General features: G+C 52.6%; 3 protein-coding genes across 14 annotated transcripts in view; 2 read left to right on the plus strand and 1 right to left on the minus strand.

The window, feature by feature from the left end:
• The window catches only part of PCNT (pericentrin), a 63706-nt gene extending 61272 nt beyond the window's left edge, over positions 1-2434 (minus strand). For all 10 annotated transcript variants that reach the window (XM_059868326.1, XM_059868327.1, XM_059868332.1 and 7 more), the window contains exon 1: positions 2297-2434. In XM_059868326.1, coding sequence (XP_059724309.1) covers positions 2297-2350 — 54 coding nt within the window. In that variant the 5' untranslated portion in view covers positions 2351-2434. The remainder of the gene's footprint in view (positions 1-2296) is intronic.
• Positions 2435-3708: 1274 nt separating this feature from the next.
• Positions 3709-13566, plus strand: C26H21orf58 (chromosome 26 C21orf58 homolog). Of its 2 annotated transcripts, none has more exons than XM_059868292.1 (9): positions 3709-3839; positions 4075-4140; positions 4768-4825; positions 6148-6215; positions 6778-6921; positions 7362-7476; positions 9445-9584; positions 10233-10440; positions 12628-13566. In XM_059868292.1, the coding sequence occupies exons 2-8, from the start codon at positions 4081-4083 to the stop codon at positions 10389-10391; spliced, it is 744 nt and encodes a 247-aa protein (XP_059724275.1). In that variant the 5' UTR covers positions 3709-3839; positions 4075-4080; the 3' UTR covers positions 10392-10440; positions 12628-13566. The 2 variants fall into 2 exon arrangements, with proteins under 2 accessions (XP_059724275.1, XP_059724274.1); XM_059868291.1 differs by having other exon boundaries at positions 10233-10387.
• Positions 13567-14118: 552 nt separating this feature from the next.
• KMO (kynurenine 3-monooxygenase) lies at positions 14119-24075 on the plus strand. 2 transcript variants are annotated; one of them, XM_059868289.1, is made up of 15 exons: positions 14119-14273; positions 15678-15747; positions 17432-17529; positions 18317-18406; positions 18574-18622; positions 19202-19289; positions 20095-20260; positions 20742-20813; positions 21865-21986; positions 22441-22588; positions 23016-23073; positions 23176-23258; positions 23502-23603; positions 23687-23746; positions 23881-24075. In XM_059868289.1, the coding sequence occupies exons 1-15, from the start codon at positions 14220-14222 to the stop codon at positions 24046-24048; spliced, it is 1428 nt and encodes a 475-aa protein (XP_059724272.1). In that variant the 5' UTR covers positions 14119-14219; the 3' UTR covers positions 24049-24075. The 2 variants fall into 2 exon arrangements, with proteins under 2 accessions (XP_059724272.1, XP_059724273.1); XM_059868290.1 differs by lacking the exons at positions 23016-23073; positions 23176-23258.
• The last annotated feature ends 615 nt before the right edge of the window (positions 24076-24690 follow it).

A 24690-nucleotide genomic window follows, 5' to 3' on the forward strand; every position in this document is an offset into this window, starting at 1 on the left:
CAACAAGTGCTCTTAGACAAAACCAAGAAATATTTTCTAGACCTTCCTCAAAATGATGAGGTGAGAAAACTTCCTGGAAATCACCAACTGACTTTTCAGGTCCTAACTGTAAAATGGAAGCAGAGCAAAACTTCCCACACCTGAGGTATGGCACAGAGCTCTGTAACTATGGCACAGGTAATCAACATGCAGACTAATTAATGTGGGTAGAGCCAAACAAAGAGAAAAAAGCAGCACTAAATAGTTAGGCTTGTTTTGTTTCTCAGTTATGACCCTGGCTATCAGTATTGCTTTGGTTAGAAACAGCAATCTGAGGTACCTGACACAGTCCTTAGCTGCCAATTACAGTTTCCAATAAATACAACAGCTGGCATTACCATCATTATTAGATGATAAATGCATCTCAATGATGGAATTTTAAATTCCTGTATGTAAAAGAATAATGCAAGTACTTGTCTGAAAAGGAGAACATTTAGATCACATTTCTTTGCCAAGTCATGGCTTAGCAGACTAAAATCTAAGGATGCTACAGATGAAATAATTCATTTTCTGGAGGGTGGGGGTGAGGCAAAAAGCCCTCAAGAGTTCCCACCTGCAGAGTGAAGCAGCATCCAACTGCAGCTACATCACTGCACAGGTTGCTAGTGATGTGTTTGCTTTTTAATGGGAAGAGAGAGATTTAGCACACAGTATAAAAAATAGTAAATGCAACCCTGGCTCTGCAGGTATAACTTGAAACATAAGGCAAGTCCCCTTTCTTTTTTTTTTTTAATGGCAAACAGTTTTCCAACAGGTGGAACTAATAAGTTACTCAAGCTAAGTCTGTCTTACATTTTTCTAATCACAAAGAGATCCTGCACCTGGAATTAATGAAATGTTAACAGAGCTTGTGCCATGCTAAGGTAACCTTTCAACCTTAGGAACTCCTGCTCTCAGAGCTCTCTCTTGAGCAGCTGTTCTCCAGCAGAGGATTGTGTTCTCAGAGCACATGACAAGGCTGGGAAGGCAGGCAGATGAGAAACTGCTGAGCAGGAGCAAGCACTGTGGAATCCACGGCAGCATCAGGGAGGGCCAGGCCAGGCATGGAGGAGCTGCACTGCCCAGCACCAGGCTGCAGCTTCAGCACAGCTCCAGCTACAACCCTGCTCCCTTCCACAAAAGCTCTCTTTGATTTTCTTGTGCACAGCTCTGGTGGGAAGCAGCTGAAACAGAAACACAGCAGACACACAGGACAGCTCTGAGCCACCTCTGACCCCACTGGCCAGACATCCAGGCTGGGTCCTTGCAGAAAGGGCAGGATCTGGAAAGACCTGATGGGTCCAAACTGAAACAGAAACACAGCAGACACACAGGACAGCTCTGAGCCACCTCTGACCCCACTGGCCAGACATCCAGGTTGGGTTCCTGCAGAAAGGGCAGGATCTGGAAAGATCCAAACTTCCCCCGACCCTGTCTAGCTGTAGCCCCCTCCAGTCCTCCTGGAACAGTGAGAAGAAAAGGCCTCATTTAGCAGGGGAATATGACAAAACCAGCTCAAAACCCAGCAGAAATGCTGAACTAAATGGAAAGTAACCAAGCATGTCCAATCAGCTCCTTGAACATCGTTACCAAAACACAGCAGAAGTGTTTATTTAACGGGGTTAGCATACAACCAGCGCTAAACACATGGCTGCAGGTAATAATTAACTGGAGAATGTTATCTTTATGTGTCAGCCTCATCCTGTGAGCTCTACACAAGTCCCTAAACTACACCTGAATGTCCAAAGCTGACGAAGTGTTTGCTACCGCCGTGACTGGAAACCACCAAAGCGAGCCCAGCTCTCCGCTCTCCCTGCGGACACCCAGGCAAGCGAGCGAGCAAGCCGAGTAACAAAACAACACCAGTTCTTTGGGATCCCCGGCTGGAAACGCAGCACTCCCACAAACACCGAATCCTGGGCAAAACGGGAGAGCCGGGAGGAGAAAAACCAAGAAACAAGGAGAGCAGAGCCTGAAGGCCGGCACATGCCGAGCTGCCAGCTGCTCCGTGTTGACCGGGGTAACGATTCTATCCCTGAGCAGAGGGATGGGGCCCCGCAGGCAGCGCGGGCACCGCCGGGCACGGCTTCTGTCGAGCCACCGTGCCAGGGGAGCCCCACCGGGGACACCCCCGGGGCCGGCACCCCGCTCCCAACTCCGGGTGCGGCGCGGGACCCGCCACAGACGGGAGAGACCCGGGCCGGGCCTGGCAGCCCTCTCAGCGCACCGGGACCGGCGCGGGCGCAGCCTCCGCCTAACCGGGACTCCTTCCCCTCACCTTAGCCCTGCCTGCCTCCAGCTTGCGCCTCCGCGCCTCCTCCTGCGCCTCCATGCGGCGGCCGGGCCGGTTCGTGCCCCCCGCACCCTCACGGCGCCGGCGGCGGCAACGCAGCGTCGGTCATGGCCGCCTCCCCGCCCGCCGCCGCGCCAGCCGCACCGCGCGGGGCGGGGCTCTGCGCCCATTGGCCACAGCTCCTGACGCACCTCGCCCGCCGACCAATGGCGATGGCTTTCCTCAGCGGGGCTCCGCCCACTCCCGCTAAGTGGCTGATGGGATACCCCGGCCAAGGGGGCGTGAGCCTCTGGCCCCGCCCCCTTCTGCGGCAGCCACCAATGGGAGTGTCCCGCGCCTTTTCAAAAGGGCCGCCGTGCCCGCCCAGCGCGGGAGACAGCCAATGGGGAGCGCGGACTTGGAGGAGGCCAATGGGGGCGGGACTAGGGGCGGTGGCCAATGGGGGCGGGACTAGGGGCGGTGGCCAATGGGGGCGGGACTAGGGGCGGTGGCCAATGGGGGCGGGACTAGGGGCGGTGGCCAATGCGGGCGGGACTAGGGGCGGTGTCCAATGGGGGCGGGGCTAAGGGCAGCCAATAGGGTGCAGGGAGGGTTGTTGGCGCCCTTCCCGCCTTTTTGTTTATTTGTAAATTTTTAGCCAATGAATAAATGAATGTTCCTTGATTCTCTTCAGTAATCGGTATTCTGTGCTGTGTTGGTTATTGATTTCTCGCTCTTCATCCTAATTTAGTCATCATCCTTTAATTCCTCTGTCATCATTTCCTTGCACATGGAGCTGTCTCCAACTTTCCAGGCTTCTGTCTCCTCTAGAGTCCTCTGGTTACTCCAACGTCCTTGAAGGGCCCTGAATTTAAGGTCCCAGATGTCCTCCAACTCCCATTTGTTCTGTTAATTGAAGCTCCAACACTGCTGGCTTCTTTGTATTTTGAAATAATTGAATTACAAAAACACAGGCTTCAGTCAAATGTGTTGCTCGGAGCAGTGTGCTGGATTGGCAAACGTTAAAACCCCCATCTGCCTCGAGGGGAAAAAGAGAAAAGAGGGAAAAGAGAGATCCTTTAGCAGGTTGGCTGGAAAGAGCCTTAATTTTTTTAATTTTTTTTTTTTCCTAGTATTGGATTTCCTCTGGGATACCTGTCACATCAAGCAAAAAATTTCTCTTCATTTCCTCTTTAGTAAATTCAGTTGCTTCACGCTGGTGCTGTACTGTCAGCCTGACTGCTGGCACTGGGCTTCTTTTAAAGATCCATTGGATTTAATTTCTTTTTTTTCTTGTCCACTAACGTGCCAGGCGTTTGCTTTGCCAAAGGTACACAAGCTTCTGTGCCTGGAGATTAAATTATGTTACCTGTTGCCACGATAAACTTAGCAACCAGGCACAAAGCTCTCAGCTAATTAAAAGTCTCTAACAACACAGAGGCCAGGCTTAGTGATGCTGCCAGGGGAAGGACAGCAACCATTAGGAGCAGAGAAATAAATATTCAGTCTCAGCTGCCTTCCTGTGAGCATCACAAGCTGCAGCACAAAAGTGCGTGGAGAGAAATGGCAGGAGAAGCTGAGTCTGTGACCTTGGGAATGCCACTTCTCATTCTGGCCTGGGGGTGACACTGAAGCTTTTATCTGCTTCTCTGGTTTCTACTCATCTTGTGCTATTCGTTTTTAATAATGGAATTATTCCGTGAAGATTGTGGAGGGGAAAAAAAGAGCCCTGAAAACCTGTCTGTTTATCTTTTTAACCTGCTTTTGCCTGCCTGCTCTTCCAGGAGATAATGGCAGATCCTTCAGTGGTGGATCACCTGGCACGACTGAAACTCAAACTCCTAGAAAAGGTAAGGGAATCGTTCTGCAATCACTTTTGCTCTGCTCTTTGCTCTTGCATGTTGAAGCTTTAACACTGTAATTTAAAATAGTGTAACTCCACTGAGATACACTGAGGAGTGGTACTGCTTACTGCCACTTTCTTAAACAACATTCAAGTTAAATTAAATTGACTTTGATTTTATGGCAGATGTCACCAGTTAGCTCAAAGCCAGTTTGAGCTGGGACAGGCAAAGTTCAGGAGTAAATCTTGGCTAAAGAGAATCTCAGATTGTTTTAAGGCAATTTCATGCAAGATGTGTTGCCTGCTCAGACCTTTGCTGAATCAAGAGTCCAGATCTTGGAAGCCCAAACTTAACATTATCAAGTTCTTTGTATGATGCAGCTCTCTGCCCTACAAAATAAATTATTTCTCCTGATCCACCATGCTATCAATTTAAAGGTCTGGAATAGCCTGGACAGTTGGAAGCATCACTGTTCTCTACTGTAACTCGATTTGTAATGAGACATTTCATACTTCTTCAAGAATCACCATTTTTCTCCACCTCTGCTGTCTTTCCTCCATCCCAAACCTTGGGAATCCTTGTGAGCTCTTCTGCCTGCCTTATAACCAGCTCTGGCTGTGGTTCTGCCAACAGAGACTGCAAAAAGCACAGGAGAACCTGGAGAAGGTGGAATTGTCTCTCCCAGCTGCGCGTAAGAGAATCCTTGTTCTAATTTTGGGCATATTTTGGAAAGGCCTTGCTTCTGTTCTCAGGCACGAGTTCCTCAGGAGATGATCCCCTCTCTTCCCTCCATCTGTCAGCTAACTGCTTTTTATCTTTTGAATTTCTTCAGCTGTTTTTTTTCCTGGCCAAGGGAAGTGAAGAGCCAGCTGAGCACCCACAGAAGGTGCCCTCCTGCCCAGGTACCCTGTGCAGCCTCTCAGCTGGAGCAGACTGATGCTGATCCAGTTTGTCCTAGCTCTTACACCTCGGAGTACACCCTGTTGTAGCCCACTTGGTGGTTCTGAAAAGGCAGGAGAAACATTTCTTTGCATGGCACAGGCACCATTTATATTAACCATGGATTCAAGGCCACCAGTAGAAGCTCTGTGATATTTCTAGATATTTCTATTCATTGATCTGATGCACAAATAGTTGGGATCTTTTAATGCTGTGGCCAAACATTTTTAAAAATCCCCTCTAACAAGTCACAGTTTCAAAATACAAAATGGTGCTTGCCAGAGCAGGTGCCAGGCGTGGCTCCAAAGTGCATGAAAATATTCTTGCTCATCTTCATTTCAAAATCAGCCATGTGTGGGCTGAACTGGAAAGAAGGTTGATTCAGAACAAAATGGAAACAGAAAAGTTGACATTCAAAGCAGAGTTTGATGGAACTGTTGCTACAGACAGGCATCCTCTGCATGCACAGGGCACATCTAGAAACTTCCAGCCTGAAATGGATTCCTAAAGCAGGAGGTTAAAAGGGGGCTCTGGAGAGCAATCTTTAGAGTTTATTTTCAGAGGTGTTTTGCCTTTGCAGAGCTGCTGAGCAGCTGGGGCTGCACGTGGCATAAAGTCATCATCCCCAGCCTTTTGTGGAAGAACTCAAGCTGTGGAAGCAGGGCAATGCAGAGTCCCCAGGCAGGTGGAAAGGAGAGCCTCTTTCTTGCAAAACCCAGCCCTTTTTGATCAGTTGGGCCTTCATCAGTTACACAGTTTAAAATTATAACAGAGATAATCCAGCCAACCAGCACACACCACAGTGTGAGCACACCATGGTGGTATAAATTCTTTTTCTACCCCTAATTCAGCTGGGTCACTCTCCCACAGTTTTTTTCTGCTTTTTCTGCTTAGCCAAAGTAGGAGGCCTGAGCCATGATTTTACAAAGGTAACAAGACCCTTATTTTTAAGTTTTTACCCATATGCAACGTCCAGCTATCCAATAACACATTTCCCACACTGATATAACAACACAGGTGCTGTAAGAGCTCTTGGTGATCCTTTGGGGGGATAATGGACTCTTCCTCCTGCAGGGAACAGAGCTCAGGACCTGCTCCAAAGTGCCCTGAGGCAAAGGGAAGATCTGCTGCAGGAGCTTAGGGTAAGAGCAGACATGGCCCAGTCACCTGCACATCCCCTGCTGGGGTGGGTCCAGGGTTCTCCTGTCCTTTAATTCTGGGGCTGGGCAGGGTTTGGAGCTGCTCTGGAATAGGAAGGCTGGGCCAGCTGAGCAGGGAAAGAGCCTGGGGAGCAGCTTGGCTGAGGGAGCTTGCACCTGCTTCAGGCACTAAAGGGGTGATGCTGCTTCTCCTGAGCTGCTGCACCAAAAACTCTCTGTGCCAAAATGCAAAGAAGGGACTTTGAGCCATGCCAAAGCAGAGACAATTGTCATTGCTATTTATTCCTATTTGTGGAGAATTCAGTAAGGTTCAACTCTTACTGAAATCTTTTAGCAGCTTGTTCTGTGCACTTTTTTGCCCCCAATCCTTTTTGCTTACGCTTCAAGATCTCTGGGAAGGAAAACTTTCTTTACACTCGTGCAGGCACTGGCAGTGCCCTTGCTGCAGGCTCCCAGGGGCTGATCCCAAGTAGTCCAGGGAGCAAAACCACCCAGTCTGCCTTGCTGTGCCCAGGTGTTCTCTAAGAAAACACTGACTTTGCAGGAGCAGCACCTTCTGGAAGAGCTTGCACAGCCAGCTGCACCAGATGGGGGACACTGCCATGAGCACAGAGCTGCCCTCCCACAAATCTACCAGATCCCTTTTCCAGCTTCCCCAGCGGAGCCCCCAAGGATTATCCAGCAGGCAGTAAGGATTGTCTCCTGGAAAACACCCCCAGCACTGAGCCAGCAGTCATCTGGGAGCTGTGTGGAATTGCTCATCCCACAAAAAGGGAAGATATGCCTCTTGCTCTTTCATGGGGCCCTTGCTGCCTGCAGTGAAAGCTAAGGGGAAATAAGGGGAAATCTTATCTGCCATCTTGCAAATGAGCCCCAAAACTGACACTGGGAAAGGTTTACCCTTGGAACAAGATGGCAAAAGGAGTGGCAGGGCTGCTCACACTCCAGCCTGGCCAGTCAGCCCTTTCTGTGGCCCATCACTGTCTGCCCAGGCACCCACAGCCTCCACAGCTTCTCCAGGAGAATCCCAGAGTTTTCCTGAAGCCTGGGCAGGTGACAGCTGCTCCCACAGCTGGGCGAGCTGCCCAAAACCAGCCCTGACTTCTCCCCTTTTCCTTCCTGTTCCAGGTGCCAGCTCAGCCTGCCACCATCATCCAGCAGCTGCCTCAGCCCTCCCCTGTGCTCACACAGATCCCCCCAGCCCAGCCCTTGGCAGCCCCCCGCTCTGGGGGCATCAAGGAAGGTAAAAACCCCTGCATGCAGCAGGCAGCTCTGCCACCCCCCTGGGCAGGACATGTGGCAGCTGGAAGGGGACATGGGGTGCTGTCCAAGCTCGTTAGTGACCTGCTGGTTAACGAGCTGGTGGAGCCTGGGGAGTTGTGCTTGGTTGTGAAAGGCATTCAGTTGTGAAACTCTTATCACTAAAACTAAACAAAAAGGAACTACAAGCTCGAGGGGAGATTGGGAAAGCAAGGCAGCTCAACTCGTGGCCCTGAGTAGTATGGACAAAGCCAAAGTCATGCACATGGGAGATTCCAGAGTTGGCACACAGGCTTCTGAAGTCTGGTTTTATTCTTTTGCTCCTTCCCAACCTGCTGTTCAACCTCCTCAGGCTTTTGTTTGTGCCCTGTGCTTGGAAAGGAGACAGAACATCTGAAAGTGTTGTTCCATAGTGCAGTGCCAATAAAAGAGTTTGTTTCTAAACATAGGTGGGTGCTACTGTGAAATGACACATGAAATAAAACCTGGGACAATTTCCCTGGCTCAGCCTTCAGCCAAAGGTTCATCCCACCCAGGGATCCTCAGCCATGGAACTGCAGCATTTCTCAGCTCATACTTCACCTGAGTGTCTGGATTTTTGGACCAGAGTTTATTTCCATAACCAAAACTGTCCCAATCCACTCATGACTTCTCCAAAGCTGCTACACGTAAACCACTTTTTGTATGATCAGTAAAAAGGAAAATGAGAGTTGCCTTCATTATTTTTCCCCTTCTTTTTTCCTGCCCTCTCCCTCTCCACTTCTCCCCAGGTGAATTAGCTGCACTGCACAAGTGGATCCCAGAGATCCTGCCAGGAGATTTGATGTGCATGAAATGACAGACTGAGGGTTGGGCTTGATGGAGTTTAAGGTCTTTTCCAACCTGTTCCATTCTGGGAGCCAGTGGGCTCTCACTGAAGGTGGCACTGCAATATCACATGAATGTGAGGAAAGCTCACAGGACTCACTGTCCTTGCTGGAGGGAGGGAAAGTGAAGCTCAGCCCTTCTCCATCCTACATTCAGCACAGGCAGGGCTGTGGGCTTGCAGGGCAAGATGAGGCACTCAGCAGCAGCTTTCTTCTGGGAGGGAGGGGAAACAGGAGAGCTGGGATGAGCAACCCCACTCCCAGACATCAACTTTGCACTGTCTGGGGAGATAATGCCAATATTCTGCCCCTGTGTCTTGGTTTGAAAAGACAGGTGTCTGTCTGAAATGGAAAATGTAAACTCTTTCTCTCTGAATTATTGTAATTGTTAAATTAAGGGGTTTTCAGGTAAAGGTGTGGCAATAGGAATAACAGTTTTTTACTGGGAAAAATTTAAAAAATAGTACAAAAAGACTAGAAAATAAACTAGTGACAGAGTTGGAATATGACTTGACACTGTTGGTTGGGGTGTTGGCAGCAGTTTTGATTAAATGGTGGCTGTAGTTTCCTTGGAGTGACAGATGTGGTTTTGTCAAAGCAGTGATTCTACAGAAGGGTGTAGGTTTGGTTTTTTTTGAAGGTCTGCTGGTGGTGAAGATGGGTTTGGTCTTTTCCTGGGAATCTAGTGGAGAAGATAGTAGTTCTTTTGGGAATTTAGTGGGAAAAGGGTTTCTCTGTTGTTTTAAGTCTCAAATTATATTTAGGTGGGGATGTCTGGCTCTTGTTTCTGGGTGGAGCATCTCACAATGGGGTGATGTAATTTTTATCAGCCCTGCAGGGACACTCAGTGGCCTGTCAACAGCAGAGATCTCTCTGGAGGGAGGATGGGCTGTGGGAGAGATAAAGAAAACTGCCCCAGCAAGGGAAGAGACCTGCCCTGCTCCTAGGAGGTGGAAAATAGAACACACACACACACACATACACCTCAGGACAGTGTGCCCCTTCCTCTGCTTTGCCTTTGTGACACTGCTGACCATTTCCCTCTGCTGCTTGTCAGGTAAAGCTCTTTGTCCTTCTCTTCCCAGACATGGTGGAGATGATGCTGATGCAGAACGCTCAGATGCACCAGATCATGATGCAGAACTTGATGCTGAAGGCTCTGCCACCAGCACTGCTCACACAGCCTGGGGGAGCTGGCTCTGCCCCCCTGCAGCACAGGCAGCAGGTAACATCCAGCAACTGAACACCTTACCTATCAAAAAACCACAACTCCTAAAAATAAAAAACCCCAACAAATGCTGATTGTCATCTCAACAATACCAAACAAATCAAGATGCTGCAATCCCCACCCACAAAATTATCCATAAGCTAAAAACCCAAAAATTAGTCAGCAAAACCCACTCACCCTTCAACAGCCCCATTAAATCTGTGCATAAATTAAAAAAAAATTAACTGTAGACTACTGTGCATTAAATAAAACAACTCCAGCACTAAGCACTGCTGTACCAAACATAGCAAACTCTGTCACTGTGGGACACAAAACAACACGAGTCAAGGTGAAAAAAGGGAAATTTGTTTTCTGACTCTTAACATTTGAAGATTTCCAAAAGTGCCAGTGGCTTGGAGGGTGACAGTGCCACAAACCAGCAGCCCATCAAATCTCTCCTCTTCTATAAGAGATGTAAAACAATGAGTTATTTACAGAAAGCGTGTGAGAAAGTTTGTTAAAGGAATGTAAACATTAGAAGGCTTGGAAAATCTTAAAAAATCAGGGTGACCAAAAACTTAAATCCAAACCAGTGAAGTGGCATGCCACTGTGGATATTGCCAGTGCCTTTTTCTCCCTTCCAAAGCCCCCCTGTCTCTCTCCAAGGACCTGCAGCTGGCTGTGAAGGCAGAGAGGCCCAAGGCAGCTGTGGTGCACCACCACCACCACTACCCTCCCACGGGGGTGCTCCCAGTGCCCCCCAGCAGCCTCCTGCCCCCGTGCCCAGAGCAGCCCTGGAGCAGCAGCCCTGCCCAGCCTCTGTGAGTGAGCAGGCAGCCAGGACAGGCACCTGCAGCCCTTCCTGCCTGCCCAGGTGGGGATAAACGAGGGGATCTGACCAAGGGATCTGCCTCTTGGGGCTCCCACCCTGGTTTTTGGGGTTCCCACCCTGGTTTTTGGGGCTCCCACCCTGGTTTTTGGAGCTCCCACCCTGCCTCTTGGGGTTCCCACCCTGGTTTTTGGGGCTCCCACCCTGGTCTTTGGGGTTCCCACCCTGGTTTTTGGGCTCCCATCCTGGTTTAGGGGCTCCCACTCTGGTTTTTGGGCTCCCATCCTGGTTTTTGGGGCTCCCACCTTGGTTTTAGGGGCTCCCATCCTGCCTCTTGGGGCTCCCACCCTGCCCTTTGGGGTTCCCACCCTGGTTTTTGGGGTTCCCACCCTGGTTTTTGGGGTTCCCACCCTGGTCTTTGGGGTTCCCACCCTGGTTTTTGGGCTCCCATCCTGGTTTAGGGGCTCCCATCCTGGTTTTTGGGCTCCCACCTTGGTTTTTGGAGCTCCCACCCTGCCTCTTGGGGTTCCCACCCTGGTTTTTGGGGTTCCCATCCTGGTTTTTGGGCTCCCACCCTGGTTTTTGGGGCTCCCATCCTGGTTTTGGGGTTCCCACCTTGGTTTTTGGGGTTCCCACCCTGGTTTTTGGGCTCCAATCCTGGTTTAGGGGCTCCCATCCTGGTTTAGGGGCTCCCACCTTGGTTTTTGGGGTTCCCACCCTGGTATTTGGTGTTCCCACCTTGGTTTTAGGGGCTCCCACCTTGGTTTTTGGAGTTCCCACCCTGGTTTTTGGGGTTCCCACCCTGGTTTTTGGGGCTCCCACCCTGGTTTTTGGTGTTCCCACCTTGGTTTTAGGGGCTCCCACCTTGGTTTTTGGGGTTCCCACCTTGGTTTTTGGGCTCCCATCCTGTTTTAGGGGTTCCCACCCTGCCCTTTGGGGCTCCCACCCTGGTTTTTGGGGTTCCCACCCTGGTTTTTGGGGCTCCCACCCTGGTCTTTGGGGTTCCCACCTTGGTTTTTGGAGCTCCCACCTTGGTTTTTGGGGTTCCCACCCTGGTCTTTGGGGCTCCCACCCTGGTTTTTGGGCTCCCACCCTGGTTTTTGGAGTTCCCACCTTGGTTTTTGGAGTTCCCACCCTGGTTTTTGGAGTTCCCACCCTGGTTTTTGGGGTTCCCACCCTGGTTTTTGGGGCTCCCACCTTGGTTTTTGGGGTTCCCACCCTGCCTCTTGGGGTTCCCACCCTGCCCTTTGGGGTTCCCATCCTGGTTTTTGGGCTCCCATCCTGGTTTTTGGGCTCCCATCCTGGTTTTTGGAGCTCCCACCTTGGTTTTTGGGGTTCCCACCCTGTTTTTTGGGGCTCCCACCCTGGTTTAGGGGCTCCCATTCTGATTTAGGGGCTCCCACCCTGCCCTTTGGGGCTCCCACTCTGGTTTTTGGAGCTCCCACCTTGGTTTTTGGGGTTCCCAACTTGGTTTTGGGGCTCCCACCCTGGTTTAGGGGCTCCCATTCTGATTTAGGGGCTCCCACCCTGCCTCTTGGGGTTCCCACCCTGGTTTTTGGGCTCCCATCCTGGTTTAGGGGCTTCCACTCTGGTTTTTGGGCTCCCATCCTGGTTTTTGGGGCTCCCACCCTGCCTCTTGGGGTTCCCACCCTGGTTTTTGGGGTTCCCATCCTGGTTTTGGGGCTCCCACCCTGGTTTAGGGGCTCCCATTCTGATTTAGGGGCTCCCACCCTGCCCTTTGGGGCTCCCACCCTGTTTTTGGGGCTCCCTGTGACCCCAGCAGCCACCAGCCACATGAGGCAGGGCTGGGGAGGGGATGGGCAAGTGCAGAGGGTCCCAGCAGGGTTCTTGATGTCCTTAAAGCACTGCTGGGACGTTTGCTACTCAGAAACTGCTGGGACAAAAAGAAAACCCAAACCACCAGTGAAGTCAAATGGTACAGAGGGAGGGGAGTGTCAGAAATAATGCTGAGCCTTTGCCATTAGTTTGTGCTTGCAGATGGAGGGGGGTGGTTTCCAGGGCAGAACTGGCTGAGCTTGTCCCCAGGATGCTCCCAAATCCCCAGAGCCCCTGAGCCCTGTGCACAGGCAGCTCCTCCAGGGGCTCACTTTGTTCTTCCTCTTCTTCAGCTGCCTTCCACCACAAGGCCTGAGACCAAACACATCTTTTTGCAGTTGCAGCACTACTGGCTGTTCCTAAACACAACAAATAACCCCGTTTTTCTTGCTGCAGGTGGCCCACAAACTGACAGTACAGGATCCTCTGCAAATGGACCAGAGCCTTTCTAAAAGCAATAAAATCCTGCTGTTCTTCCTCAGCCATTGGCATGGCTTTTTCTTCAGCAACATAAATCGAGCTCTTTTCCCTCCTTTACCTTCCCCCAGAGGGCAGGCTTTAATCCATGCCCATGTTATCCTCTTCTTTTTAGTTTTATTTATGACTTCTTTAATCCATGCCCACGTTATCCTCTTCTTTTTTAGTTTTATTTATGACTTCTTAAAAGGCTCACTCAGAGTTTTTATCAGGCAACCCTTTTTCCTGCTCTCAGCAGCCTGGTTTTCCTTATGTAGAAAGATGAGCAATGATTTTATAGCACTTTCTCAATTTATTCCCACCTTCTGTTTTTAGAGTGGAGAACATCTGTACCCTGGGTTTGCCTGCTGCAGTTTGTCAGTGAGTCTGATTAAGGAAACCCAGGGACCCAAATTTTGTTTGGAAAGAAGAAAAGACAGTAACTGTCACTGCTGGAAGCTGTCTGTGCTCCAAAAACAATTAATGAATAATTTATTTACCATGTAAAACCTACCTTGCTCTTTGCCCTCTCTGCTCTGCTGTCTTTGAGATTCTCACTGCTCTCTACAACTTCTCACTCTCTACAACTCCCTGAAAGAGGAAATTTCCTCAGGTTGTGAGTTTGGACTGAATATTAGGAAGAAAGTCCTGGCTGAAAACATTGTCAGGCACTGGAAGAGGCTGCCCAGGGGAGCACTGAGTGCTGCCCCATCCCGTGGCTGTTTGACAGCCTCATGGATGGGGCATTCAGGGTCACAGCTTAGGGCTGGGTTAACAGCTGGGGCTTGTTCTCAGAGGGCTTTTTCTACCTTAATGATGCTCTGACCAGATCTGCTGGGGCCTGGTAGTTTAGCAATAAATTGTACTTGGTGATACAAATGTCTGCAGTTTCACTGGCTGAGGTTTAATTATTTGTTTTTAATAATTGGCTCCTCCCTTGGCACTGCTGCTGAGGGCAGCAGTGGCTCAGCAGGGCATTTCCATGTGAAGTTAAGCCTGCAGAGATGTCTCCTCACAGCTCAGCTGAGTCCTGGAGAGCTCCTGCAGAGCAGGCATGACCCCTCTCCTCAGCATCCCCCCCAAAACCCTGAGCCACACACACACAGAGCTTCCTTGGGTGAAAGATGTCCCCGGGGTGGGATGAGGCTCCTGGGCAAGAAGTGTGGCTCCCATCCCACCCTCAGGGGAGGTTCCAGAACTCACTCCACCAGTGCCTCACTGCACAATTGCCCATGCAATTCTCCTGCTGCTCTGTGTGTGTTCCTTGCAGACTGCAGGGCTGCTCTGCAATTTCCAAAGGAGCCCGAGGGAGTGACACCCCGCTGCCATCTCAACACCTCAGGCTCAGCCAGGCTGGCTCCCTGACAGTCTCTGGCCTGGGAGTTAAACTTTAATGTGAATGGGGGGAGAAGAAGCCAGGCATGACTCAGCCACCCACATCCCTTCCCTTTCCCTCCCCAATGGCAAGGGCAGTGGGGCTGGGGAGAGCCAGAGGGATCAGAGACAGAGCTGAGAGCCAGGGCTGAGCCAGCATGGAGCCCTGGGACCCACGAGGGAAAAGAGTTGCTGTTGTTGGTGGTGGTCTGGTAGGAAATGCCTTTGAGCTGCTGCATGCTTGTTTGCTGGGGAGCTGGGGCTGAAAAAGCACTGCTTGGATGTGGGGGTGAATGTTTTCCTAAAGTCATTCCTCTGTCAGATGATGGGGTGTTGATCGAGTTCCTGCTGTGGGAGGCTCCTGCTCTTCCCTTGGTGAGGGGTCTGGGGGTGGGTGAGCCCAGGCACACCAAACACCAATCCTGGTTTGGGATGCCAGGTTCTCCTTTCCCTTGGGTGAGGGGTTTGGGGGTGGGTGAGCCCAGGCACACCAAACACCAGCCCTGGTTTGGGCTGCCAGGTTCCCCTGTCCCTTGGGTGAGGTGTCTGGGGGTGGGTGAGCCCAGGCACACCAAACACCAATCCTGGTTGGAATGCCAGGTTCCCCTGTCCCTTGGGTGAGGGGAATGGGGGTGGGTGAGCCCAGGCCCACCAAACACCAGCCCTGGTTTGGGATGCCAGGTTCCCCTTGGGTGAGGGGTCTGGGGGTGGGTGAGCAGTGGTGCCCAGGCCCACCAAACACCAGTCCTGGTTTGGGATGCCAGGTTCCCCTGTCCCTTGGCTGATTTTGGCTGTAACCAAAGCTCTAAGGTGAAATGCTGTGCAAGAACTGAAGGCAGTAAATGTCAGGCTGAGAGCAAACACCTTCCTCTGCCCACTTTGGTTTGGGGATGGTTTTCATCCAGTGCTGACTGCAGAGAGCTGTGACACTAGAGGCCAGGCTGGGTGGGGCTCTGGGTAACCTGCTCTGGTGGAAGGTGTCCCTGCCCATGGCAGGGCTTGTGACAAGATGGTCTTTAGCATCCTTTCCCACCCAAAGCATTCTGTGAGTCTGTGACTCCATGAGGGTTGGGGCACTGCAGCACCTACATCTCCCTCTTGACTTTTTGGACATTAACTTCTTGGAAAAGAGCAATGACAGAAGAGGCTGTGGTTCTGACAACAATTTGTAATGGAAATTAAATTTTAAACAATTATTTAAATTACAGACAGGACATATTTGTAGTGTTCTCCCTCACCGTGTTCCCAAGGGAATGCTGCAATGCCCTGAACACTGGTGAGGAAGGCAAACACAGTCCAGAGGGGAGCTGGGGCTGGCCTGCACCAGCTCCTGCTGTCTCTGGCTGAAGAGGTGAGCCCTGCTGCATTCAGCAACAACCCTGAGCTTGGTCTGACTTTATAAAAAGAGTTTTGATGGGTGGCTTTTGTCTTGGAGACTCTGCAAACACACAGGGCTGGCAGAGGAGTGCTCTTCAGTGACAAATCTTCTGAGCTTCTTGGTCACAGGACCTCCCTGTCTCTGCTGAGCTGCATCCCCTGATCACTTCTTTCCTTTGCTGCACCTCAGCAGGGACCTCTGAGATGCCTCCCCACCATTGCTGATCCTTGTCTTGCAGGTGGGTGCATTGAATGCCTGTTTCTTTGCTAGACGAGGTTTCCACGTTGACGTTTTTGAAGCCAGGGAAGGTAAGGCCAGCCTGGTCATTTCTGTGTGAGCTCACTCAAACTGTAAGGAAATAATGAAAGCTGACAGGGGCAGTCTGGGGATGTTCTTTTCTCTGTCCCCTTTAGCTCCTGAGGTGGGGAGGAGCACAGTGTGGAGGGAGCCCACTCTTTAGCTGCTGAAATGATGCCCTTTTTATACTCTTGGCTTAAACACTGATTCAGATCCTCCCCTTTGAAGCCTGCTCTCTGCAGAAAGCATTAGAGCACTGTGCTGGGGCAGAAGAAGAGATGGAGCTTCCAGGTCCACCAGGCACCACAAAAGAGAAATCAGGATTTAGAGCCAAGCCAGTGGCTCAAAGGCAGAGAAATTGTTCATCTTCAGTGTCTGTCAGCTGGCAGATAAAAAAGACCTGGGCAGAGGTGGCCAGCCAAGTGGCAGGTGGGGATGATAGCACGGAAAGGGAGGGAGGAGCCATGCCTGACACTCTGTGGTAGCTCCTCCTGCCCTGTTAGACACCAGAGCAGGCAGTTCTGCTGCACAGCTTAAGGCTGCCAGAAGTTCCACAGCTTCTAGAAGCCTCTGATTGCTCTTGCCTGCCTTCTGAGCTGGATGGCTCCTGCTGCCTGCTCCAGTTTCTGGGCCGTGGCTAACACTGGCACACAAGCTGGGATGAGGATGCTCTGCCCCATGCCCTGGCCACACAGCCCAGCAAGTCCAAACTGCTGGAGGAGCAAGCCACTGCCCAGGCATTTCCATCTGCTCAGCCACGAAGAAGGTGACCTGCCAGTGTCCCAAAAACCATCAGTCTGTGGGCCAGCACAACCTGGCAGGCATTGCTCAGCCTTCTCCATTCAGAGGGGAACTGGCTCTTCATGTTGATGGCCCTTGGTGTGAACAGCACCCTCTGGCACAGGGAGTGCTGCCAGAATCCAGCATTCCCTTTGCTGGGATGGAGCTGCTGCCCCTTCCAGGTGGCATGGGGGCTCCGGGCTGGGCTCCCCCTACCCCACCTGCTGTGCTCAGGGGTCTGGGGGATGTTCCCCTGTTCCCCTCCCCACCAGGGGGGTGTCAGTGCCCCATGACCCACTGCTCTCCCTGCAGATGTCCGAGTGGCCAGCTGTGCTCAGGGGTCTGGGGGGTGTTCCCCTGTTCCCCTCCCCAGCAGGGGGTCTCAGTGCCCCATGACCCACTGCTCTCCCTGCAGATGTCCGAGTGGCCAGCTGTGCTGCAGGGGGTCTGGGGGATGTTCCCCTCCCCACCAGGGGGTGTCAGTGCCCCGTGACCCACTGCTCTCCCTGCAGATATCCCAGTGACCAGCTGTGCTCAGGGGGTCTGGGGGGTGTTCCCCTGTTCCCCTCCCCACAGAGGGGTCTCAGTGCCCCGTGACCCACTGCTCTCCCTGCAGATGTCCGAGTGGCCAGCTGTGCTGCAGGGGTCTGGGGGGTGTTCCCCTGTTCCCCTCCCCAGCAGGGGGTGTCAGTGCCCCCATGACCCACTGCTCTCCCTGCAGATGTCCGAGTGGCCAGCTGTGCTCAGGGGTCTGGGGGGTGTTCCCCTCCCCAGCAGGGGTGTCTCAGTGCCCCCATGACCCACTGCTCTCCCTGCAGATGTCCGAGTGGCCAGCTGTGCTCAGGGGTCTGGGGGGTGTTCCCCTCCCCAGCAGGGGTGTCTCAGTGCCCCCATGACCCACTGCTCTCCCTACAGATGTCCGAGTGGCCAGCTTTGCCCGGGGCAGGAGCATCAACCTGGCGCTGTCTCACCGGGGCCGCCAAGCCCTGCGAGCCGTGGGCATGGAGGAGCAGGTACTCTGGCACATCCCCTCGGTCCCTGAGCCCTGTCCTTTCCTGTCCCTCTTCCACTGCACTCTGGCTCTGCCCTGCTTCGCAGCACATCTGCCAGCAGCACCCTCCCCAGCCCTGGCAGCTGGCAGTGTGTCCTTCCCAAGCTCCTTTCCCTCCCTGCTGTCTCCCCTCCCTCCTGGAGCAGGGGGCAGATGGACTCCCAGAAGAGCTGGTGCAATACAGCAGGATGCAATAAAGGCAGCTGTTTTCCCCACTGATGTGCCCAGATTTGTATTTTTCCAGAAAGCCTTGATCTTTGGGCTGACCCCTGAAACCCATCCACCCTGCTTTCTGCCCAGCACGCTTGGCTGCAGCCCAGCACTCTTCTGCAGGGTCTTGGCTGCCATTTGACATCCAGCTGCTGGCAGTGGTGGCATCTCCTGCTCCCTGAGTCCCTGCAGAGGAGCCCAGGCTCTGACAACACCCATCCTGTCCCAGGGAGTAATTTGGCTTTCATCCCCTGCCCTGTCCAGCACTCTGGAGTTTTCATGTCCCCCCTTTCCAAGAACAATTTCCCTCTGATTTTTATGAGCATGAGCTTGTAAGTGATCTCAGTAAAGTGCAGTAAATTGACATGACAGCCCTGCTCAAGTTTTCCCTGGTGATTTGGAAATGTGTGAGGAGAGCCCCCCATTCTCCACTCCCCCCATTCTCCCTGGAGTGCAGTGCTTGGAGGAGGGGATGGTGCTTGGAAACTCTCACTAAAACCCCACAGTTTTGGCCAGAAGTGTGTTCCCTTCTGTTTCAGATTGTAGCCAAGGGCATTCCCATGAGGGCAAGGAGGATTCACACACCTTCAGGGAAAAAATACTCCATCCATTACGGGAAGAAGGACCAGGTACTGGAGCTGCTTTGCAGAGCACAAGAGGTCTTTGTTAGCATTTGTGTCTCTGTGTCAGGGCTCGTGGATGTGGGAGAGGCTGGAGAGAAGGGGAAAGGGGATGGTTTCCTGCCTGGCCATGCAGAGTGTCCTTCAGCAAAGCTTTCTGCTGCTTTGCCTTGCAGTACATTCTCTCTGTGGACAGAGCAAACCTCAACAAAGAGCTGCTGACAGGTAGGTTGTCACTTCTCTCTGCAAGTTCTTCTCACACACTTTTTTGCTGGGGATTTATGGTTTGCCCTGTCACTAGAAGACTTTGAGCCCCAAGCTGCCTTACCCAGCTCTCACAAAGTGCAAACCTGAACGAGCAGAGGAAAGCCTGTGCTGGTTCCCAGCTAGCCAGGAGAGACCTCCTCAGCCTTGCCATGGTTTGGGGCATTTTCCAAAACCCCTGGTTGTACAGACACCAATGGAAATTGAAGCTCTGTGGCCAACCAGACTAGACCAAATTTAGGCAAATTCCCCCCTGACTGCAGGCACCTCATCCCCTCCTGAACTTCAGTGGAGTGATGGTGGACAGCAGTCAATGACTCATTGTGTGGAAGAAAAAAGTCCTTGCAGGATTCCTTGCATTTTTCAAGTCATTTATACCAAAGCTGACCAGTCCCAGTGTGCCCTGCCTGCTGGCCCTCATGCAACACAGCAAATTTTTGCTGTAATGGCAAAAACCCCCTATAATTTAGGGATCTCTAGGAAATATTTTTTGCAATCACAGGAAACCCCTCTACACTGAGCTGTCTTTTCTTTCCACAGCTGCTGAGAAGTACCCCAACACCAAACTGTTCTTTGGACACAAGCTCCTGGGGTGCAACGCAGAGCTGGGGACATTATCCATAAAAAGGTAATCCCTGGGCAAGCTGGGATCCAGCCCTGTGGTCAGTTAGTTTCTGCTTAATCATTCATAAAACCTCAAACAATTGAGCAATCTCAGTTTTGAAAGTACTGTGCAGGCAAAACCTGGTGCCAGCTTTGGACAGGGGGACATCAGGGCAGCATTCTTGGGGAGACTGAGGAGAGTTTAGGGGAGCTCCCAAAGCCCCAGGCTGGCAGCAGGCACACACCTCCTGACCTGGGCAGGGCATAAAGGCACCAGTGTCCATGGCTCTGGGTTCAGGGGCAGGTTGCTCACCAGGGAGGGTGGATAACTGGTGATGCCCCATCCTGGGAGTGTTCCAGGCCAGGCTGGATGAAGCTCTGAGCACCCTGGTGTTGTCTCTGCCCATGGCTTTAAGGTCCCTTCAGACCCAAGCCATTCTGAGGCTCCATGACCTTGTTTCACAGTCCCTCACAGAGGTTCTGGTCCTGCCCCCACCCTCCTGGCAGGCTCTGCAGACCAGCAGTGTTATCCCAAAATGCCTGTTGCACTGCTGACCTGGCAGAGTTTTGCTTTTGATAAACTACAGGATAATTATCCCTCCTAATGCTTCCCAGGCAGTGAGAGCCCACCTTCCCCCAGCCTAGAAGATTATGAATACATTTTAATTAATTTATTTAACTAACACATTCTGCAAAAGGCAGATCCTCTGGGCACAGTGGTGCCGAGCTGGCCTGGAGTTACAGGAGGATTAACCACAGCATCATGGAATGGTTGGGGTGGGAAGGGGCCTTAAAGAGCAGATGGGCCCAAGGTACTGTCCTGCTTTCAGATCTGACCAGCAGACCTTGGAAGTGACCTACGATCTGATCGTGGGGTGTGATGGAGCCTTCTCAACAGTCAGGAAACAGTTCATGAGGCAAACACGCTTCAACTACAGCCATGAGTACATTCCTCATGGCTACATGGAGCTGACCATCCCTCCCAAGGATGGAGATGTGAGTGTGCCTGTCCCAGGGGCTGCCACAACCTTCACAGGCTGGGTATCCCACCCCCTTCTCACTGTGGCTCTGCTGCAACAGCTTTGGAAGAATTAATTTCTCACCTGGGGTGAGAAATCCTAAGACAAGGCATGGATCTCTTCCTCTTCCAAAAGTGGGGCCAGTGTTGGTTCCTGCATGCAAAAATCCTAGAGAGCCTGTCCTGGAGTGGTGGGATTAACTCTGGCCCTGAGAGGTCCTGGAGGTATGGGGACATGTCTATGAGGACATCAGCAATTGCAAAGCATCAGATTTCTGCCCGTGTTTCTTTCCCCTTCCCCTTGCTCTGTGTCTCCCTGAAGCATCAGGGACCAGGAAGGGGCTGTAGTTGTGTCTTCCCATGGGAAGTGTTGTGCTGCTGTGGAGGGAGCCAGAGCCTGGGCTGGGGAAGCTGAGCAGGGCAGGCCAAGGATACAAGGCAGTTTTCTTTCTCTTTCAGTTTGCCATGGAACCAAACTACCTCCACATCTGGCCGAGGAACACCTTCATGATGATTGCCCTGCCCAACATGGTGCTAACCCTGGCCTTGCTCTCCTGGGGCACAGCACGGGGCTGGTGGGATGAACAGCTGGGGTGCCAGGGACTGGGAGGGTCGGGAGGCACAGGATAACCAAAACACAGAATCCATGAGGCTGGAAAAGACCTCTGAGATCACAGAGTCCAACCATGACCCAGCACCACCTCGTCAACCAGACCATGGCACTGAGTGCCACATCCAAATCCTGCAGGGACAGTCACTCCACCAGCTCCCTGGGCAGCCCATGCCCATGTCTGATCACCCTTTCTGGGAAGAAACCCTTCCTAAGGCCCAGTCTAAACCTCCCTTTGTGCAGTTGAAGACTGTGTCCTCTCATCTTGTCCCTTGTTCCCTGGGAGCAGAGCCCGAGCCCCACCTGGCTACACCCCCCTGGCAGAGTGGGGTAGAGAGTGATGAGGTCTCCACTGAGCCTCCTTTTCTCCAGGCTAGATATCCCCATCTCAGCTGCTCCTCACTGCACTTGTGCTCCAGATCCTTCACCAGCTCTGCTGTCCTCCTCTGGACATCCTTCCTTGGCCTGTCCTTCCTAAACTGCAGGGCCCAAACTGGAGCCAGCCCTCCAGGTGTGGCCTCCCCAGTGCTGAGCACAGAGCAAGGATGGCTTCCCTGCTCCTGCTGGCCATGGTTCCACACAAACCAGGTGCCACTGGCCTTCTTGGCCCCCGGGGCACAGAGTGGCACATGTCCAGAGAAGAGCCAGCAGGGACACCCAGCAGAAGGTACCTGAGGCACCTCTCTCTGCCCACACACCTGAGGCCAGCCAGACCCCCACAAAGCAGGACTCTGCAGCTGGAGGCTGTAAACCACACTCCAGGGGCATCAGGACAGTGTGCCAGGCCCAGTCACACTCTGCTGCTGCCTCCCCTGTGCCTGCCCACCGTGAGAAAGGGGTGGCCAGACATTTGTCCCTTGCTGTGCCACTGGGTCACTGTGATTGCCAGGTGGCAGGCTGGGCACTGAGCTGCTGCTCCAGGGCCACGTGTTCTCTCTGGGCTTCTTACTGACCCTCTCTCCTGGCTGGCAGGACAAATCCTTCACCTGCACGCTCTTCATGCCCTTTGAGGAGTTTGAGAAGCTCACCACGGGTGAACAAGTGCTGGGGTTTTTCCAGACCTACTTCCCAGATGCCATCCCCCTCATCGGAGAGTAAGTGCTCCCATCTCCCCTTTTCACTCCTCAGCACAGGTATCTGTCATGGGATGGGCTTTGTCTTGGATGGTATCAGCAGTCTCAGCTGTGTTAGGCAGTTTCCTTTCCTCTCAAAATGAATTATCCCAGGACTTCATATTAACTGAGAAACTCAGCTCTTCTCTGGGATGTCCTTCCCACATTGACCAATATCTACCACTGCTCACAGGATGGCAGTAATCAAGTTATTGATTTCATATTAATTAAGTTGTGTGCAGAACTTAAAACCTGCAGACAAAATATCTGGTCCCCAGTGGGGAAGCTGACTCCCACATTTCCCTAGTGCACAGGCTTGGGGGTTGCACCCCAGAGCTGACAGTGTCTGTGGCCTGGCTTCCTCAGCTTGGCTGGGGCATGGCTGGCTCTTCTCTCTTGTGGTCCCACACACCAAAATCTGTTGTTTTACCTGAAGGCAAGAGCTGAAGCACGATTACTTTTTGCTGCCAGCCCAGGCCATGATCTCTGTGAAGTGCTCCTCCTACAACCTCTCCTCCCGCTGCGTGCTGATGGGAGATGCTGCTCATGCTGTGGTGCCCTTCTATGGACAGGGCATGAATGCAGTAAGTTCCTGCCTGGCCTGTCCCTGTTGGTGGGGATCCCACTCCTTTCACCCACAAATGCCTGGTTTTAGTCTTTAACTCTGTAGAGTGCACAGGCTGGCCTGTCCCAGTCCCACAGCCTCATGTCCTCTGCACTGGCAGGGCTTGAGCTCCTGTCAGGATGTCCTCCTGGGAAGGACAGGGGACAGGGTGGTGATGCCACCTTCCCACGGAGCAGGGGACAATATGGGAGGGGCTCCAGGCAGCTGGGAAGGGCAATCCCCTTTATTTCTCCCAAGAGCCCTGTCGGAGGGGCCTGGAGTAAGAGTGCTGCTCTGAGGCTGTGGTCAGTGGGACCCACCAGCTCCACTAGCTAAGCACCCAGGAGAGCACTTCTCCTGAATGTGTGGGTTTTTCATGCCTCTTAACCCCCTGATGCTCCTCCCAGGGCTTTGAAGATTGTCTGGTCTTTGATGAGTTAATGGACCAGTTCCACAATGACCTTGGTAAGTGAGGTGGCTGGGGACCTGAGGGAGCAGAGGAACATCCCTGTGCACCTGAGGGCAGCTGGGTACCACTGCCTGTGAGCTGCTTCTTTCCTCTCCCAGCTGCCTGCCTCCCTGAGTTCTCCAGGCTGAGGGTGCCAGATGACCACGCAATTTCAGATTTAGCCATGTACAATTACGTAGAGGTAGGTGAGCCCCCACAGACCGGTGGTGCCTGGGCCAGGCACACAGCAGAGCTCTCAGGAGGCACGCAGCCGGCAGCGGCTCTGGCCGGCCTCTCACCCTGGCAGGCTCTAGCCTCAGAGCTCCTTGGGAATGTCACCGGGGCTGAGGAGGCCCCCTGCATGCCCTCCAGGACAGTGGGAGAGCTGGCAGAGCACGGGCAGCTCTGACCAAGTGGCACAGGGGTGACTGCTGCTCCCTTGCAGATGCGCGAGCACGTCAACTCAACGTGGTTCATTTTTCGGAAGCGCGTGGACAACCTCCTGCACGCCCTCATGCCTTCCACCATCGTCCCACTCTACACCATGGTAAGCCAGCGTGTCACTCCCCACTTGGGTGAGCTCCTCCTGCCTGGCTTTGGCTGGTGACATTCTCCTGCACCCCCTGCCAGGTGACCTTCACCAGAATTCGCTACCACGAGGCCCTTCAGCGCTGGAAATGGCAGACAAAGGTTGGTCAGGGCTGGTGCCCATCCTCCCTGCTCAGCTTTGGTGGTGGGATGTTCTCAGGTGGGATGGCTTTGCTTGGTGCTGCAGGGTCGGGGCCAGCCTGTGAGGATGTTGGGGTTTCTCTTTGCACTTGCAGGTAATCAATCGAGGGCTGTTTGTAGTGGGGGCAGCAGGACTGGCTGGCACCTACCTGCTGATAAAGCGTCTGGCACGGAACCTGAACTTCTCCTTGGAAGACTTGTGGGGCTGGCCCCATCACCTGAAGAATATTGGAAACCTTCCCTTTGGCACACGAGTGGATTAAATGTCCTTGCTGTAATAAAAACGAAGGCACGGACTGTTGGCTCGGCTGGGTGATTTTGTTTCTCTTGGGATGTGGTTTGGCAGCTCCTGCCGCCCCTTGGAAGCAGTTTGGCCTTTCTCTCTTTCCCATTTGAGAGGAGCCTGTCAGGCAAAGTGCCCAGAAAGCCTCTTCAGGGGCTCAGGTGTGTAACCTTGGCAGCCTGGCCTTAAGGGATGTGGTGAGTAGATGTGGCACTTAGAGATGATGGTTTAGTGTTGGACCTGGCAGTGCTGGGTTAGTGGTAAGATGGTCAATCATCTCAGAGTTTTTCCCAACCTTAATGATCTGGTGATTCTGTGACCTGACTGGTGTGTCCCACCCTGCAAGCTGCTGCTCTTGGCAAAAACAAGACAACATTCTGAGGGTCCTGAGGCCAAAACCAGCTGCAGCCTGGGATAGTGCTAGGAGGATTATCAGACACACTTTCCTTCTTACCTCGCCCTAGACCCTCACAGCCACTGCTTAAGAACAATAAAATGGCCCAAACTGACCCCTGATCTGATGTGGCACTGCCAAGCTCATTTGAGGTGGTCTGTGTACAGCTGCCAGCACATGGTCAGGGACAAGCCCTGCTCTGCACTATTCAGAGAGTCAGTTTTGCCT

Source organism: Haemorhous mexicanus, chromosome 26 (assembly GCF_027477595.1).
Source record: "Haemorhous mexicanus isolate bHaeMex1 chromosome 26, bHaeMex1.pri, whole genome shotgun sequence".
Lineage (NCBI taxonomy): Eukaryota > Metazoa > Chordata > Aves > Passeriformes > Fringillidae > Haemorhous > Haemorhous mexicanus.

Coding starts and splice junctions, on each gene's coding strand:
- KMO (XM_059868289.1), top strand. CDS start 14,220: ATGGAGCCCTGGGACCCACGAGGGAAAAGAGTTGCTGTTGTTGGTGGT. Junction 17,530..18,316: donor CCGTGGGCATGGAGGAGCAG/GTACTCTGGCAC, acceptor CTTCTGTTTCAG/ATTGTAGCCAAGGGCATTCC. Junction 18,623..19,201: donor CAACAAAGAGCTGCTGACAG/GTAGGTTGTCAC, acceptor TTCTTTCCACAG/CTGCTGAGAAGTACCCCAAC.
- C26H21orf58 (XM_059868291.1), top strand. CDS start 4,081: ATGGCAGATCCTTCAGTGGTGGATCACCTGGCACGACTGAAACTCAAA. Junction 6,216..6,777: donor ATCTGCTGCAGGAGCTTAGG/GTAAGAGCAGAC, acceptor CTGACTTTGCAG/GAGCAGCACCTTCTGGAAGA. Junction 7,477..9,444: donor CTCTGGGGGCATCAAGGAAG/GTAAAAACCCCT, acceptor TTCTCTTCCCAG/ACATGGTGGAGATGATGCTG.